Source organism: Sturnira hondurensis, unplaced genomic scaffold (genome assembly GCF_014824575.4).
Source record: "Sturnira hondurensis isolate 20B ecotype Veracruz unplaced genomic scaffold, ASM1482457v3 Scaffold0006799, whole genome shotgun sequence".
NCBI lineage: Eukaryota > Metazoa > Chordata > Mammalia > Chiroptera > Phyllostomidae > Sturnira > Sturnira hondurensis.
The window spans coordinates 257,929-276,773 of NW_028079430.1; the positions used below are offsets into that span (position 1 = coordinate 257,929).

Below are 18,845 nucleotides of genomic sequence, written 5' to 3' on the forward strand. Positions count from 1 at the left end.
ATTACCAGGCTGTCTTCCTCGCCCCTTTTCTCCAGGTTGCCAAGCAATTTATTGGCATGAAACTTTTGGCTGAACCAACTGAAAAGACTTCCAGTATAGGTGATGTTTTGTGTGATAATACATTAAGTTCATGTTTTAAATTTAAGGGAGTTTTCCATTTGACATTTTTTCAAATTCAATCAATTATAGAATGTAGCGAGGTGGATTTGGGGGTGGCTGTATAGTCATGGAAAGCTGCAATAATTAGTTTTATACAGCTTGAATATTTGCTACACAGGGATATAGTATAGTATGTCTTTGGTCTTAGCGTACCTACTGTGCTGGTCACGGTGTCTCCCAATAGTTATGATTGGGACATTTCTCTGGTAACTGCCATTTTGCTGCTAGTTCATTTTATGGCCAGAAAGTCCATAAAAAGTAAATGTGCCAAATTAACTTTTGTCTGAATGTGTGAGCAGATGGCTAAGTTCTCTCCTCACCAGAATGGAATAACAGCAGCAGGGAAATGGAGGAGGGAGTGGACTGAGAATTCTAGAGACTTGGAAACTGCAGTAAAATTAAATGAGTCAAGGAGCTTCAGTTAGAAAATAATGTTAGGGAGGGCAGATTTTGTGAAGAGAATATTTGTTAGAGCCAGAGAGCACTCGTCTTTTAGGAGAAGCTCATTCATTTTGCATGGTTTTTAAATTTAAAATAATTCCAAAGATAAACCAGCTCACAAAGGATGAAATGGCACCTTTGCCCCAGACACCCTCCCCTCCTGCCCAAAGTGAACTGGATGCCCAGGAAAGCCCCGCTTCACCTACATCTTCTCTCCCAGCACGTGCTCACCCACAAAGAAGTGCTGAGATACGGTGATTCTCAATCTTTTTTTTTTTAATATTTTATTTATTTATCTTTTTAGAGGGGAAGGGAAGGAGAGAGGAAAGAAACATCAATGTATGGTTGCTTCTTGTGCATCCCCTGCAGGGAACTGGCCCCTGCAGGAAACTGGCCTGCAACCCAAGCATGTGCCCTGACTGGGAATCGAACCGCCATCATCTGGTTCGCAGGCTCGCGCTCAATCCACTGAGCTACACCAGCCAGGGCTGATTCTCAATCTTTAAGATCTAGGAAAGTTAATAATTCTTCTCTAACCATATAAGAGTGGGGCTCTTTATTTATAATGATACCTGGGGTTTCTGTAGAAATTAGCAATTATCAGAGCAGTTTCACTTTCATAATGTCATTGGAGCTTTACCACATTCCTGTGAAATTTTTTTCTTAAAGGTAGGGATTGTAACCCTACTTTTAGGAGATGGACTGAGATACAAAAGTTGAGTAAACTGCCAGGGTCCCTGTGTGTCATGAGCGTTGCTGGTTGGCCATCTTCAGAGCACTTGAACATTCTCTGCATGCAGTGCTGCGGACCTAGAATAAGGCTCCTTTCCTTACACACCAGCTGTTCTGCAGGGCAGGAGTCAGTGGCATTTCTTTCTGAGCAATGTTTAGCGCCTTTTGCTGCCTTGGTAAAAATTTTATTCTCCTGCTTTTCATGGCTAAAGACAAAAGTAATGATAACTTTGAATATGTGTTTAGAAACTGCCCCTCACCTCATCAAGGGTCACAGTTCAAGAGTGCAGGAATGGACTCTCCACTGATGAGTCCCTTCTCCATTCTCCTTGTTTCCCATCCATGGCTGGCAAGCTGGTTTAGTTGGTTTGAGGACTGCTGACAAGGCTGGCTCATTCCCTTTATTGGCTAGTTAACATTCTACATCAACCTGCTCACTCAAGTGCATGCCTTCAGCCAGTGAGTAAAACAGCCTAAATCCATGATTGCGTCTAAAAAATAAAGATCTCTATCCTTCTGATGTTAGGTTAGGAGCATTATCTTTGAAAGAAAAGCATAGCACATAATTGTGTAAAGTCCCATGCTTGATAGCAGCAGAAGAGATGATTTCTGGTGGTTTCAACAATAGAATTTAGCATCACAAGATAGGTTGGACATATCAGACTGTCCCAAGTGGGCTGAGCTCTTGAATGCAGGTGGAGAACTTGCCATCTTTCTTGCTCTATGGACAGATATCTTAGACCAGACCTGAGGGGGCACTTTTGGTTTTCAGTGAGACCAGAGACCAGGTATACATAAATCTAATTGAAAGGAAACACTTAGAAGAATCAAAGTGTTTAGAGCATGTGGCAGTTCTAGGCTAGGCTCAGATTCAGTAGATAAGCTATAACTGAAACTTAGAATTTGCCATCTGCCTCTGTATAGGTCTGAGTCTCTCTCACTCTTAGCTTTGCCTCTGGACCTCTACATGCCCAAGCTGGCCTTTCGTCCCTGACAGATTAGTAATGTGCTGGCTGCCTCCAGCTCCTGCTGCTTTTCCCAGGGCCTTTGTCACGACACCGGGATACAGAGAGGAGTGCCAGGTTGTCCACACCCACCCCAGGTGGGAGGGATGGCCTAGGTTTTGTCATTTCCTTATTTTCCAGACAAGCCATCCAGGCAGAGATTCCCGCTTTCCTTTTGGGAGAGCTCTAAAGCGCCCCGCCCCGACGTGCAGTGGCTAACATTCATCCTGCTCAATGTAGGCACAGCCCCCTCATCCCACGTGAAGCCTGGATACTTGGAACTGCTCAAATAGGAATTCAGTTTTTCAACTTTGCAGTACTACCTTTCCTCAAGCAGGAAAATAAACAGGACTTAAATGTCTTTTGAACAAAACCAAAGTTTTAAGGTTTGCCACGTGATGGGAGTGATAGGGAGAGCCAGACTTTCAGCACTGGCTCTCAGCAGGTGCCAGGCTTTCTGTTCCACCTGCCACCATCTGCCCAGCCCAGGCAGCCCTGGGAGCACCATCCTGCCCTAGCAGAGCCCAGGCCTTGCCCTCATGGAGGATAATTGGAATAGCAGGGGCATATTGATTTCCTGGTTACATCACATAACAAGAATCAAAACATGAGTTTGAAATTGTCTTCAACTTGCTGTATGCATTTTTTCACACCAGTACATTCTTAAGCTTTCTTGTTTATAGAGAATAACATAAACTAATCTGTACCTTTATACATATGTACATATATACATGTATAAACTGTATAGTGTACATGCTAATGATTTATTGATATGTTCCAAACCTTTACTGCAGTTCTCAGCCTCTGCATGCCCTCAGTTTGTGGTCAGGTGATGAGTGTTCCCTGATGATTCTGCCCGTCTCCTGTGTTTGGATGTCTAGGGAAGAGGGTTTTGCTCATACCCTCCTTGTCCTCGTGCACAGAAATGCTCAGGGTCCCTTTGTGCCTGTTCAACCCTCTCTTGTCTCTTGTTCCCTTTCTGAGCATGTGGTCTCTTCCTGTTCTGTATCTTCTCTGCCTCTGTCCCAAGTTGTGGGACAGCCACCTTCCTACTCAAGTGTAAAGCAGTATTAAGATTATTACTGCATGTGCGCTTAAAAAAAACAAAACAGTTTTCTGTTCCCTTGGGACAGGAAATTGCATGTGAGGTGGGTTAATCAAGTCTCAATGACCCATGTCAGTTATACAACAAAGCCAGACTGCCCATAATAAAATTCCACAAAATGGAAATAAAACTCAAATTTCTTTAGCATTGTGTAAATAAATCTGGATGTGTTTAACTTTGTACTGGTAATTTTCTGTATATTTGCAATATTTGGGTTAGAAATAAAACAGACTGGGACTTTGTTACCTGACCTACTGAAATGACTAAGCTACAATTTGTTAATATGATACCTTTTCCAGTTTTCTAGCTGTAGCAATCATACCAAACCAGCAAATAAGCCAATTAAAGAGCTAGGAGTATGCATTTACAGTATGAAAAATATTAGATCATTTATGGGGGAAATTACACACTTTTTTCTTTCTCTCCATGCTTATAAAGATCTTCTTCCCATGGGTATTTGTAAGACCAGTTTTCCCCCAGAAAGTCAAACTGATCTACTCCACATACCTTCTCAGGTTTCAGTTGCTATACTCTCCCCTGGACATAGGCACACACAATTACTCTCCTGAATTATATGTTCCTTATAGCAGGTTTGACAAGTAACACTGAAGTCTAACTTTGGTATATTTCCATTTGCTCCTCTTCTGTTTCTCTGGCTGCTCTTCCTTATAGTCCTTCCTGATCCACTTCATTTAAGGACCTCCAAAGAGTTGCAGCTTTCCTCTCTTCCAAAACACTTCTTTTAGGAGAGGTTCCTACTGATCCCCCTGAGCCTTAAGGCTGAACTGGCTCCTCTGTCAGCCATTCTGGGGTGCATTTCTGTGGAATACTTGTTCAGAATCATGGTCTGAAAATGACAAGGCAAAGACCTTGTTCTTGAGGAGCCCGCTGTCTGGTGGAAAAGTTCCTCCCCCAGGAGAGGATCTACAATGGTTTACTTTTCAGGAGTTTAGATAATAACCTTTACTTTTCAGTGTTATTAGATAATAACAATGTTCTCAGACTTCCTACACCAGAATCACTAGGTTGCTTTTGAAAATGCAGATTCCCAGTTCCCACACACACCTAGTAAATTAGGCTGTTCTAATGGCCAGACCCTAAGGAGTCTGTGTTTTCTATTTGATTCTTGTACACCTTCACTGCAACAAAGCGCTAAGACTAACAGCCTGGGTATAAGGGCTGTTTGGAGTCTCATGGTGTGGGGATTGTGTACTTGTAAGGACCTTGGCTGTGTCAGGCCAGAGAAATAGGTCAGAGAGGCTTTCACACTAGTCCTGGTGTGGTACAATGAGTACAATGAGTTCCTGAGGTCAAGTTCCAGAGTCACCCTCTTTGTCCGTCCTAGATCCTGATAAACAGGTTCCTGGGCCCAAAGTGTGTCTACAGTTTGTCCTGGTCCTGAGCCCCTCTACAGGTCACAAAGAGAGCTTCGGTCTCACATCCCAGAACTACTGATAGCAGAACTACTGACATCCTATTGACTCTGCCCCCCAGTTGAGGGCTAAAGGGGCAAGTGAGTAAGACATTCACTTTTTTCCATAAGAAAAGGACTAGGTGGGGAGGGGTATGTGGGCGCTCAGTACTTTCTGCTCAACTGTGCCAAGAACCTAAATCTGATCTAAAAATAAAGCCTTTATAGAAATACAAAGGAACTTCCGGCCAAGATGGAGGCGTAGGTGGAAACACTGCCTCCTCGCACAACCAAGTTTAAAGACAACAAAGTTTTAGTAACAAAAATGCAACCAAAGCACAGAAAATTGAACTGTACAGAAGTCCAACAACAACGAACCATTCAACCAGGCCGATAAACCAGGCAGAGGAAAGAGCAGTGACACAGACAGTACAAACCAGGGCCCCAGCACCGGGAAATAAAGCCCAAAAGCACCGACTGGAAAAACTTTTGGGGTTGAGGTGCCGAGAGAAGCTCCCAGGCTCACAGAGAGTTTGTTGGAGAGACCCACAGGGTCCTGGAGGGTGCACAGGCCCACACACCCGGGAACCAGCACCAGAAGGGCCCAATTCGCTTCTGGGAAACAGCAGAGGGGACTGAAATCCTAGAGAGAGTAGAACAAACACCATTGCCCCTCTGACCCCGCCCCCACATACATCGTCACAACCCAACTGGGTCACCCCGCCCTGGTGAATACCTAAGGCTCTGCCCCTCATGCATGTAACAGGCACAACCTGACCAGAAAATTATGGCTCAAGAAGAACAACTCAAAGCCCCAGAGCCAATACTTCTAAGCGATCAAGAGATAACCTATCAGATGCACAGTTGAAAACACAGGTGTTCAGGATGCTCAAAGAACTGGTTGATTTTAGTCACAAATTAGAGGAACAAATGAAGGCTAAAATAAGTGAAATGAAGGAAAATGCATAGGGAACCAATAGTGATAGAAAGGAAACTGGAATTTAAATCAATAGAGTGGACCAGAAAGAAGAAAAAAAATGACCAAACAGAAAAGAATGAAGAAACAAGAATTCAAAAAAAATGAGAAGAGGCTGAGGAACCTCCAGGGCATCTTTAACATTCCAACATCTGAATTATAGGGGTACCAGAAGGGGAAGTGAAACAGCCACAAGTGGAAAACTTATTTGAACAAATAATAAAGGAGAACTTCCCCAGTCTGGCAAAGGCAATAGACCTCCAGGAAATCCAGGAAGCTCAGAGTCCCAAAGAAGTTGGACCCAAGAAGGAACACACCAAGGCACATCATCATTACATTAGCCAAGATTATAATGAAGGAGAGAATCCTAGAAGCAGCAAGAGATAAGGGGACAGTCACCTACAAAGGAGCTCCCATCAGACTGTCAGCTGATTTCTCAAAAGAGACCTTACAGGCAAGAAGGGGCTGGAAAGAAGTATTCCAAGTCATGAAATCCAAAGACCTATAGCCAAGATTGCTCTATCCAGCAAAGCTTTCATTTAGAATGGAAGGGCAGGTAAAGTGCTTCTCAGGTAAGGTCAAGTTCAAGGAGTTCATCATCACCAAGCCCTTATTATATGAAATGTTAAGGGACTTATCTAAGAAAAAGAAGATAAAAAATAGGAACAGTGAAAGGACAGCAAATTCACAGTTATTAACAACCACATCTAAAACAAAAGCAAACTAAAAGGACAGCTAGATCAGGAGTGGAACCATAGAAATGGAGATCACATGGAGGGTTAGCAACAGGGGAGTGGGAGGAGGAGATGGGGGGAGAAGTTACAGAGAATAAGTAGCATAGACGGTAGGTAGAAAACAGACAGGGGGGAGGGCAGGAATACTATGGGAAATACAGAATCTAAAGAGCTTGTGACACATGGGCATAAACTAAAGGGGGGAATGGTGGGGGAGGGGTGTGCAGGGTGGAGGGGAATGAAGGGGGGGGAATGGGACAACTGTAATGGCATAATCAATAAAATATATTTTTAATAAAAGAAATACAAAGGTACATACAGAGGGAACAATGGCTTCTGAAGACAAGTATGATAGGAAACTAGATAATTTGGAGGGAGCGTACAGCACGTGTGGAATGATGGTTTGGTAAACCTGGAAATCAATAGGACCTTTAAGTAACGGACACCTACTGTGGGTCAGCCACTTTTCAACATTTTTATCATTTTATCCTCAACCCAACCATTGCAATTATCCCTTGTTTCAAAGACCCAAGACCTGAGGTCGAGGAGTGATTTGCTCAGGGTCACCTAGCTAGTGAGTGAGCAGTGGCCAAAAGTCACACTCAGCTCCTCTGACCTCATGCCCCTAGCTCTCCTCCCGCCCCACTGCTGCCTCTCACTTTATTTGTACTTCATCTCATAGGCGACAGAGCTTTCAAAGGAGCCAGTGGCTTCACCTAAAAATAGCTTACATTTATCAGGCACTTAGTCGGCTACATTCTGCTAAGCATTTTACACAGATTACCTCTTTTAATCAACCCTCACAACAACCATACGGTCATTATCGTCTCTATTTTTCAGATGAGGAAACAGACCTAAGACAGACTGTGACATGTTGGAAGTCACACAGCTGGTTTGGTGATGGGGCCAGTGTGAGCCATGGTAGTCTGGTCCAGAGTGCAGACTCTACCTTCCACTGTCACCAGCGGGAGGTGGAGAGAATGGGGACGCACCCTTAAAGGTCAAGTGGACAAGACCTTAGAAATCATTGAACGTGGGAGCAGAAAAGAAAGAGCAGTTAACGGTGTGCCTGTCGGCTAATCCTGGAGCCCCTTTCTTTGGACCTGAACACCCTGTCAGATGAGCTGGAGGCCAGGAGTCAAAGGTCCCATTTGGATGGTCTGTGCATGGGGGAGCAAGAGGAGCTGTTTGAAGTTCAAGCTCACTCCTCCTTCCCTGGTGCTGTGAGGGGTGTCATCTCACTGCCAAGATAACAGGGCCACCTCGGCCCTCCTCCTGTGGCTATTCTGGGCTGCTGTCTGATCCCCCTCACTTCCCCCAGCCCCTGCCTCAGCCCTTCTGCTGGGAGTAGCTGGGTGGGGAGAAGCCAGCCCAGTTAGAGAACTCTGTGGTGGGGACCCCTGGAGAGGCTGAAGAGCAGGTGCTCAGCCCCTCCCTCAGCACCAACAGTGAAAATCTGCTGCTGGAGCCCTGCCTCGGGTGTCCCAGCATGGAGGCAGCCACAGTACAGGAGGTGGCCTTGGGACCCATGCTGAAGGTGAAAGAAGCCAGCCCAACGGATGCTGAAGAGCCCCGACAGGGGGCCAGCAGCCCCATTCCCCAGCTCCTGGCCCCTGTAGAAGGTGACTGTGGGGGTTGGGGGGGTTGGGGAGACCAAGTGGTGGGAGCTGGGAGGCTATCCTGACCCCTGAAAATACCTCCTTAGGTTCGTGCAGAACTGCATGGCTTCATGGGATCGGGCCTTGGGATGGAGGAGCATTGGCTGGAGCTCCCACCCTCTTCCTTGGTGGGTTCTTACTTGCTACTCAAGGGTCCTTGCTGGGTTTTCAGCTGAGAACTCAGTGAATGTTGTTTGTGGCACTTTACAGTGACTAAAGATGATCTGTTTATATTTTTTACCTTTAAGTGTCTGTCACAGGGACTAGGAGGACCTGCTATACTGATGGGAATACAAAGGGAATGAGGGGTGAGACAGTGGCCATCTTCTAGATTAGAAGAAGGGCATGGAAAGCTTACAGCAACTGGGAGGCTAAGTAGCGGACAGCCCATGACACTCTGTCTCTCCCTGGGCAGTGCCATGGGTCCAGGACCCACCCCAACACCACCACTGGCTCCCATGGGAAACCCTCGCCCCTTTGAACCTGAGTTCCATGGAAGCAGAGCCCTCCTGGGAGAAGCATTTGGCCTCCTCTCTGTGGTGGTCTCTGTGAGCCTCTCAGCAAAGCAGCATTTTCAAGCTAGGAGGTGGTGTGTGTTCCTTCCAGTTTCTGGTTCCCATCCCCCACTGCCCCTGACTGAGGCCTCAGCAGCCACAGCTCTGTGCCACTCATCTGGGGACATCGATCTGACCTACACAACCCCCCACTACGCCTGACTCAGGCAACCAGAGGTGGAAGGAGAAATAGGGAATTCATTTCTTAAAAGACTTGGCTCAGGAGTGATTCTCACCATTTCTATTCACATAACACTGGCAAGAACTAGTCTTACTAGTCTTGCTGTCACAGGGGCAGTGCCTTCTCAGAGATAATGATACAATGGAAGAAATCATGAAAATTTGGGTGGGCAATTAGCCATCTCAGTCACAGGGGTGGCGACAAGAGAGTGGATGCTTGAAATTCAGGTTATAGAGGGGTTGTAGTTACTGATCTAGAGAATGACCAGGGAGTGAGGCTGAAGTGGGGGGCACAAAGTTCCTGGACGGTGGCAGGCATGATGTACGGCCCGGGGGGATTGGAAGCATGGCTGTTGAAGTCACCGGGAATCATGAGGAGCATTCTCTCCACCGGGAATCACTGGAGAGAGCGACAGTGAGCCAGGTCTACAGCCTCCAGCAGGAGGGGAAGACCACTACAGGGAAGGGGCAGCAAGTCTCCTCAGAGAAATGTTGCCTATGTCTAGGTTCTTTGTTTTTTCTGACCTTAGTTTCATGGTCTTCAAGGAGATGACACTCTTGTCCTTCACAAGGTGCCCCTGAGGTCACCACACTCCTTTCCCATCACACTCCAAGTCCATATCCTAAGCGCCTGCTAAGGTTTCTCTAAGGAATGCTAGTAGTTTTTGGATCCCCGAGAATCTCTGGTTAGGTTTCAAAGCCCTAGTTCACCTCTGGCATTAGCCCACTTTTGGTAACCATTCGCTCACACACATACTTATAGTAATAGTCTTACACACATGTATGTATGCAGACACTTCGTTCACTCTTCAAATGTGTCTATCTTGATCCTTCACTCTCCAGGCCATAATTAATAACACCGATCTGACCTACACAACCTTTAGGGAACTGCTGGGGAAAGTTCTTTAATCATGGGAAAGGAAATTATGAGAGGATATGAACGATTTTTTTCCATGAGCAAAGAGTAAGGAAATGGGCATAAACTTGAACAGAATGAAGTTATTTAGGTCAGAACTAGGAAGAATTTTCTAATGAAGAAAAGCCAAGACCTTTGGACTTAAAGAAGTCTTCTTTACTAATTTCTAAGAAAGAATTAGATAACATCCTGAGAGAAATACAGCACTGACAGTCAGAGCCAGTGACTCTCAAAGGACTTTTCAAAATGCCTTTCCCCACCCCAAGACTCTGTGAAGGGGAAAAAACCAAACTGTAGCTGTCTCACACCTGGTCTTAGAAATCCTAGGTTCTGCTTTCGGGCTCTAGTCTCTGGTTCGGATCCCTCCTGGCATCTGAGGAGGAGAAAGCTGTGCTTCCCCAAGGTCAGTACAATTAACACCTCGCTGGACTACGGAGGTGTGAAAAAAGATGCCTCCAGTGAGCCCTCCTATTAACATTCTCAGCAAGGGGTCAGATTGCTCTTGTTTGCTGGGCAGACAAGACCTGGGTTAAGCTGGGAAGGGCTTGCTGCTGCCCAGGCACCTGGAGCTGTCAAACACTCTTGTGCTGCCTCCCACACTTTCTCAGCTGTTTTAGCCTCAAACCTCTCCTCTGCCCCCCCACCAGGGTCTGGAGGCCTGCTGAAAGTCATATCCTTGCCTACTAATCCTAAATTGGAACATTATAGTAACTTAAGTTCGTCCCGTATCATTCATCATTATGTCAGGGAATCCCTCTTGTAAGCAGAGAACTGCCACAGCAGACCTTGGCGGGGGAGAAGACCACCACCCCAGCTGCCAGCCTGTCTTCTCGCTCTGCCCCTGTTGGGATCCCTTCTGGATCTCAGGGACATTCTGGTCATCCTCCTCCTAACCCCCCCATCTTAGCTTATGTGTCACATAAACCTACTTCTTTAATTTTTCTCTGTAGTTCAAGTGAAACTATGCTAACATTTTCCAAGGTATTTTTCTAAGAAACGAAAGAAACACCAAGTGGGAACAAATATCTATACAAACATGCACCAATCTATAGAAGCCGTTTCCTTCCTGAAGTCTAAGCAGGGCACGGCTCAGTTGGCCCATCTTCCTGGCAGACAGCCTGGGCTCCTTTCCTCACCCCAACCTTTTCAATTCTCAAGGGTGCCCCTTCTTTGCCACCTCCCTCCAGGGGCTAGATCATAGTCAGAGCCCTGACCGTGGTGCCCAGTCCCAGGAGGACACTGGAGGACAAGTGGGTGGGCAGATTCCCCACACTCAGAGAATGTGTCCTCCACACACACACCCCTAGATGGGGAGGCAGGGTGCTGGTGCCAGCACAACTTTCCAAACAGCCATGACACCCTCAGCAAATCTGTTTCTCTCTGTGTCTCTGCCTGCCCGTCCGATCCTTGTGCCGGGTGCTCCTCAAGGCCCTTCGTAACACAGATACTCTGCAGGCAGAGCAAGGCACAGCAGAGCTGGCTTCTCCCCAACCCTCTCTCCAGCACGCGTGAGTGGTGATTCCCCACCCAACAGTGGGGAACCAAGCCCAGCAAGATAAGGTTTTGACCCTCCTTTTCAACTGCCACCCTCTTTTTTCAGAAAATCCTTAAGTCATATCCGCCTGTTCTCAACTCTTTGGTGGCCTGCCAAGATGGCCCCAAGAGAGGAACACATCACACAAACACTTCTTCTGTTCTTCATGCCCGGCCCCCTCCCAAACCATCAAAGTCAAAGAGAGGGCAAGCAGAGCAAGGCCATTCCGTTGCCTGGGCTCTGCGGCTGTTGTGTTCCTACTGGGAGTGGCAGGCCCTGGGCAGTGCTGACAGAATGGGCGCTCAGATCCCATATTGCTTCCCTCCTGCCTCTGCTGGGGCAAGGTGAGGTGCAGCCTAAGAAAGCGCAACCCCGGTGGAAACAGAAGGCACAGCAGAAAAGGAAACTAGATAAATAAAATGGACAGCGTGCGCTGGATATCTGTGTTGGTGTCCATTTACAAAGACCAAGTGATCTCGAGATCGTAATGGGGCGGGGAGCGGGGGAGGACTATGGGCATGAAGTTCTGAGCCTCTAAACAATGGTCTACAAATTGAGGCATAGAAAGAAATAGCAGGACCTTTATTTTATTTTAAATTTCACCATTCAAAAGTTTGTATTATATGTGTAATATTTACATATTGTACATATTTAAACAGTTCAATTTATAAGTAAATATATGTTGGGGTAAATGCTCAGGAATGTATTTACTGGGAAAAGGATTTTATCAAAAAGTTTGGAATCCAGTACCAAGCAGTTGTGCTGTTTGACAGGGAAGTACACTGGGGTGGAGCTTTTCCAGCTGGTAGGAATGAGTTGTTAGGGGGAGGCTGGGGAGTCGGTGAGAACTGAGGCACTGCCACATTCCGCTGAAGACGAGAGCAGCAGGAGACTGTACCTCCCTTAGAAAGGAGGAGCCAGGAGGCCAGAGGAGGCTGGAAAGGGTGTCAGTTTTAGGCAGGCCTCCAAGGGAACCCAGGTGGGAGGTCTGCACTTTCTTGGCCAAGGGACCCAGACGCCAGCGACCTCTGCAATGATGTCAGTGCTGTCCTAGTGTGTCCAGGGTGTTGATTCTGCCTGTGGAAGGGAAGGGGCGGGGCTGACACTTGGAGGTTAGGATTAACACTGAAAGTGGCCTTGACAAAAGGAGTGTTGTTGAAGATAAATGTATCAAACTGGTGGAAAGACAAACCACGCAGAATGGGCTGGGCTGTGCACAAACAGAAAAAGAAATCTTAGTGGATGGAAAATCAGGAGTTGAGCATTATAAATTAAAAGAAGCATCAGGCTCACACTCCAGTACTCTTACTGCCAAGACTTTAACACTCTCTAGCTCTTTCAGCCAGTCACTGGTCCCTACAAATGATAGAGCAATCTTCCCGTTCCCTACGAGAGAACTGAATTTGCTGAGCAATGCCTGTGCTGCTTGCCGTGGGGCACCGCTGAATGCAGCACCCACTTCCTCTGAGCACACTCTTCCCACCACAGGAGGCTCACCACCCATTCTCTCCCTTTCCATCACTCAGAGCACCCTAAGATCTGGCTACCTCGGGCCCTGAGGCAGACCTACATCCGGAAGGTTGGAGACACTGTGAACCTACTAGTTCCATTCCAGGTGATCATTCCAGCCCCACACTAGGTCCAGGGCTGGGACCAGGATAGGGTTTGATTTAGGAACGGATACCAAGAGCCCTGTTAGCAGTGGGGCAGTTGTCCTGGCTTTGAATGGAGGGAGCCATGTCACCAGAAGTCTAAGGCTAAATGGCCCTTTACCTGTACTCTTGAGGGTGGGTTGGGAAGGGCCCCATGTGATGAGGTAAGGCTAACCCACGCCCTTCAGTCAGCAGAGGTCTGGGAGCTCTCAGCTGGAAGAGTTCTCAGGCATTTGGGCACCTATTGTTAGTCTCAGCAACCCTGCATGTCCATGACCTAAATTCTCAGAGGGTTGTCAGGCTCAAAACCATGCCCCCTTCCCAGGATCCTTAGGCTGTTGCTGAAAGACGGAGGTCCCCTAGGAGAATCCACCAATCTCTAACTCAAGCCATTTGCGGCTGCGAGTTAAGTTATCATGTGGAACTGGGGTGGAGGGTCAAAAGGTTTCTTGAGGCTGCTCACTGCTTTATCCCCATTTCTCAGGGCAAACCCAAACCTCGAGCCACCTGGACACATAATGGCTGTGCCTTGGATGCCAGTCGTGTGAGCGTGCGGAATGGGGAGCGGGACTCCATCCTCTTTATCCGAGAAGCCCAACGTGCTGACTCGGGATGCTACCAGCTCAGTGTGCAGTTGGGTGGCCTGGAGGCCACTGCCACCATTGACATCTTGGTTATCGGTAGGGTGCGGGGAGTAGGAGCTGGGGTGGTCCTCAGGGGCTCCCTCTCCAGGCTGCAGAGGAGTCAACACAGAGAGCTGTGAAAGCCAGGGTGATTCCTCCACACGGAAGTGGTGAAGGGCAGGGTACAGATCAGAGAAGGGAAAGGGGCACTCCTGAAGTGACTTCCATGCATGTGAGTTGTACCATGCCCACTGCCACTCTTGGCCCTTTCAGAAAGGCCGGGCCCTCCTCAGAGTATCAAGCTGGTGGACGTTTGGGGCTCCAGCGCTACCCTGGAGTGGACACCTCCCCAAGACACAGGCAATGCGGCACTCCTAGGATACACGGTGCAGAAGGCTGACACAAAATCTGGGGTGAGGCCCAGCTGGGAGGGAAGAGAGGGAAGTGTAACACCAACTGGAATGGAGCTCTGATAGCTCTATGTGGTGGGCTAAGGTGGGCTGAGTTCACAAAACAGGTGTCTCACGCATGGCATCTTTTTGGGACCCCAAAGCTGTGGTTCACGGTGCTGGAGCATTATCACCGCACCAACTGCATCATCTCCAACCTCATTGTTGGTAACTCCTATGCATTTCGAGTGTTTGCTGAGAACCAGTGTGGGCTCAGCGAGACGGCCCCCATTACTGCCGACCTTGCCCACATCCAGAAAGCAGGTAAGGTATGGAGACCCTGAGCTTGGGAGTTAAGGATAAAGAATCAAAGGAGGATGGGGATCTCAGGCGCTACATCAGGACCCTTCTTGGTCACCTTAGCTGCTGTTTACAAGACCAAGGGGTTTGCCCAGCGAGATTTCTCTGAAGCCCCAAAGTTCACCCAGCCTCTGGCAAACTGCACTACAGTCACCGGCTATGACACCCAGCTCTTCTGCTGTGTCCGGGCCTCTCCCAAGGTGAGCGGGGAGTTCTCTGGGTGGCTGTGCCGCACTGCTTCCTGCTCTTGCTCTAACCTTAGCTATGTCGAAAAGCTTTCTAACCAAAACATTCATTCCTCTCATCATCACCTGCCTCTTCCACAGCTGGTTATGTAGGAATAGTCAGGGTGCTTGGAGTCCAAGACAGGCAGATACGGGTAATGTTCCCAGTATTCCTTTTTGTGTTTGTTCCTAATCTATCAAGATGTCACTTTCTGACCTGCTGGCAATCGGGCATGAGCTTCAAAGTTGTCTCACGGGCAGGGGTGATGGAGTCCTGTTGGTTTCACCTTACTCACCCGTTATGTCTCCTCTGATTGGGGCTTCGCACACAAGAGCTGCCTGGAGTTGAGCCTGTGGCCACAACTCTGAGCAAGGCTCTCTGTCTATTTACAACTAGTTCACTCCACACATGGTAAAAGCCTTTGCAAAGTACCTCTTGTATGTTAGTCCTGGGCCAGACTATGTGGCAATAATATCTCAGAAAGAGAATATCAATAAGTCCACTCTAAAAATTACTTTCTAGCCAGGGGAGACAGGAGTAACTCCCAAGCCAACAGTAAGAACAGAAGATGAGTAATTCAATAATATACAGCAAAAAAAAAGAGGCAAATCTGACTCCCAGTGCTTCCAACCCATCAAGGCACCGCTTGAGCACAACAGAACAGAAGTTAGCCCTTTCTTCTAGTCATGAATACCCGACAAACAAGGCAGGGTCTCAGATGCTCTTTTCAACCAAGAGAAGGAGCATGGAGGCCAGGGGTACTAGTGGGGGAACCCCTTCCCAAATATAACGGACAGGGAGCTATCCAGAAGGCCGTCATCTCTTCTACATCCGTGCACCATCTATTCCTAAAGCACCCTATTCCTCCTGCTCCTCTGGCCAGTGGGTCCCCAGGCCTTGTAGGCAAAGTGTCCCAGAGACTAAGCACAGAAAGAACAACTGATTCTTACCACCCCTTGCCGTGCCCTCATATTTATCTTCCAGCCAAAGATTACCTGGCTGAAGAATAAGATGGATATCCAAGGCAACCCCAAGTACAGAGCCCTCACTCATCTGGGGATCTGCTCACTGGAAATCCGCAAGCCTGGGCCCTTTGACGGGGGCATCTACACATGCAAGGCAGTTAACCCCCTGGGGGAGGCATCGGTGGACTGCCGGGTGGATGTCATAGGTAAGGGCAGAACTCACGGGGCAGGCATCTCCTTTCTGCACAGGTGGAAAAGCTGGGGCAAAGACAAAGCCTAGACGGAGAAGGGCTTAGTTTGCTTCTCCCTTCAGGCCCTTTCATCACTGGCAACATCAGGATGCATTCAAAGAGCCAATTTTAGTTATGGGAGGATGCTCCAACCAACTGAGCCACACCAGCCAGGGCTCAAGGAGCCAATTTCATTATCCACTTTCCCACTTCTCTCCATCATGATTCTACAATATAGGAAGAGTTGCTATTTCCAGTTTGCAAAAAGAAACCTCATATACAGGGAGGTGAATGAATCACCCAAGATTTCCAGTGTTGGTTAATTGAGGAGTGAACACTATGTCCACATGGGAAGAGCCCAAGTATCCTTGTCCTCACCCAGATCAATTTTTAAAAAAGATTTATTTACTTATTTTTATAGAGGGGACGGGAGGGAGAAAGGGAGAGAGGGAGAGAAACATCAGTGTGTTGTTGCCTCTCATGCACCCCCTACTGGAGACTTGGCCTGCAGCCCAGGCCTGTGCCCTGACTGGGAATCAAGCCAACAACCCTTTGGTTTGCAGGTCAGCGCTCAATCCACTGAGCCACACCAGCCAGGGCCAGGTTGCTTTTTTAAAAACCAATACAATCTTCTGACTCAGTTCAAGAAAGTGGTGGTTGTTTGATGGGCTTTTAAACAAACCAAAGGACTGTCCCCTCTGGTTTGTTAAAAGAAAATATTGCCCATCTCTCCACCTCTTTTAAAGTCTTTTTATCCATTATTGTCACCTTATTCAGATCTCGATCACTACACTTAACACATTGTTTTTATAATGATCAATTTACTGATCTGTTTCCCCATTAAACTATGAGCACTGTGAAGGCAGAGACAGTTTTATTTGCCTTTTTCCTCCAGTTTCTGAAACAGCGGGTGCTCTTAACTGTGTGTAGAATGAGTCAGCACTGAGTGGGCAATCCCATGTCCTGTCCTTCCCTATGCAATGACTCCTCATTAGCGCTATGGACTCCCCCAAAACCAGAGACGCATATCCCTCCCCAGGACACCAAAAGAAGGTTTCCCAGAGATTTCCGAGATATTAACATTACAAAATGTCTGGATTCCTGCAGCTCCTCTTTGAGGCCCCCGAAGAGAACACAGGCAACCCTTGATGAAGGTAAGAAAGAGAAACAGGGTGTCCAAATATTTTATGTTTATGGACAGCATTGTTAAGACTTGGACAGATGTGTATTCCTGAGCCTTTCAACCCTGCACTCATTGATGACAACTTTCCTTCCTTCCTTCCTTTCGAGGTAAGCTGATACTATCATCCCTGTGGAGGAAATTTACCATAGACATCCTCTATCTATACTCTCAAGTTCATGGTAGAAATGTACGGTCCTCTGAAGAAGAATGATGGCATCTGCCTAATTGTCAGGGGGTTCTGTGGGAGGGAGGTGATTGGACACTGTAAGAAAAGATGTCAAAGGAACAGTCAGGAGTGGAGGCCAGACGAGGGTCACCACCACCACGTGGTGGCAGCATGGAAAAGGAGAGAGGAAGCTGCTCTTGTCAATTAAGTGTTTCTACCTCAGTATTATAAGCATGGTGAGAAACAGATTCATTGCCTCTTTTTCACTTTGAAGTTTATGGATCCCTTCTCTACAAGAGGAGAAAACCATCATTATCATGACACATCAATAATAATTGAACATGTGGGTATGTGGTTCCAAGCAGCACATTACTGGCAAAGGGCAACTCAGGTCATTGTTCAGGATTGGATAGTGCCTTCAGATTCTAAATCATTCAGAGGAGAAATGTGTGTCAAACTGACAAGTGAGGTGAAAAAGAAACTCATGAGAGAATTAGGGAACAGGTTCCCAATATCTCCTCTGACTTGCAGCTTCTGATAAAAATTTCGAATGAATCCAAACTCAGAAGCCATTTGTTTAAGCCCATTATTGACAGATCACAAATGAAACCCCTAAGGACGCACTGAAAGTAGACTTCTCAGGAGAGCACTCTCCGCCAGCGGGCTTGCAGACACAGTTCTCTGGCTACCCCTCAGTTTCCTGTCTCTCTCAGTACCTGCTGGGGTAATGCTGGCCTTCTTCGCGTTCGTTGCCCTTTCACCTCCCTCCCGGCAATGAAACAGGATAAGCAGGGAATTCACAGCACAGGGTTGCCTCAGCACCCTGTATGTGCTCTGGCTATTGGCTATTAAGGCCATAACAAACTATCCCTTTTCTGTCCTCCAGGAAGTCTGACTGGCGAGATTGTGTTCTTAAGGAGCTCCAGTACAGCATCTGGTTTGGACCGATCTAAATAAATGTGTGGCTCCTTGGTGCATAAGTGTCCATCTGTCTGTGCCTTTCCATCTGGGAAAACCATTCGGAAAGATGGAATTTTTTAGTCAGACTGTACAGACTCTCAGAACCTTCAGAGTCCTCTCTCTCTTCCCATATCCACTTTCTCCCCCACAGAGGTTTCTAATCCTGTCCTTGTCCCTAGACAGTTTACAAGAGAGCCGAGTCAAACTCTATGTAGTACCAGGGGCTGACAGAGATCCTGAAGCTAACTTGCCTCTTCCTTTCTGGGCTTTCCAGTACAAGCTAGGTAACAACAGGATGCACATCCACCACAGAGATGCAGACAGAGGGACATATAAATACATACAGCGCTGATTAGAGACAGAGCACTAAGACTTGAGGGTTTGGAGCTACTAAAGAGATTGCAGCATGTTCTTATTAAGCCCTAGGGAAAGAATTAAGGTGAGGAGTCCTTGCTTACATTCGTTTTTTGTTTTTAATTTTAAGAAGATTTTAAAATTTTTTAAAGATTTTATTTATTTGTTTTTAGAGGGGAAGGGAAGGAGAGAGGGAGAGAAATATCAATGTATGGTTGCCTCTCATGCGTCCCCTGCTGGGAACTGGCCTGCAACCCAGGCACGTGCCCTGACTGGGAATCGAACCACGATTGTCTGGTTTGCAGGCCTGAGCTCAATCCACTGAGCTACACCA

General features: G+C 47.2%; 1 protein-coding gene and 1 long non-coding RNA gene across 2 annotated transcripts in view; one reads left to right on the forward strand and one right to left on the reverse strand.

Annotated features, from left to right (window-relative positions):
- LOC118990043 (uncharacterized) overlaps nucleotides 1-18,845 on the reverse strand; it is a 75,458-nt gene that overhangs the window by 50,585 nt on the left and 6,028 nt on the right. The window lies entirely within an intron of this gene.
- On the forward strand, nucleotides 7,479-18,169 carry MYBPHL (myosin binding protein H like). Its single transcript, XM_037050411.1, has 9 exons — nucleotides 7,479-8,184; nucleotides 12,931-13,019; nucleotides 13,541-13,736; nucleotides 13,953-14,092; nucleotides 14,233-14,392; nucleotides 14,492-14,628; nucleotides 15,638-15,824; nucleotides 16,956-17,002; nucleotides 18,084-18,169. Exons 1-8 carry the CDS (start codon nucleotides 8,052-8,054, stop codon nucleotides 16,964-16,966), a joined length of 1,053 nt encoding a protein of 350 aa, XP_036906306.1. The 5' UTR covers nucleotides 7,479-8,051; the 3' UTR covers nucleotides 16,967-17,002; nucleotides 18,084-18,169.

Bases quoted from the DNA above. Each gene is read 5' to 3' on its own strand.
- MYBPHL (XM_037050411.1), top strand. From the start codon at position 8,052: ATGGAGGCAGCCACAGTACAGGAGGTGGCCTTGGGACCCATGCTGAAG. The intron at 13,737-13,952 runs GTAGGGTGCGGG...TGGCCCTTTCAG, and splicing joins CATTGACATCTTGGTTATCG to AAAGGCCGGGCCCTCCTCAG. The intron at 14,629-15,637 runs GTGAGCGGGGAG...TTTATCTTCCAG, and splicing joins GTGTCCGGGCCTCTCCCAAG to CCAAAGATTACCTGGCTGAA.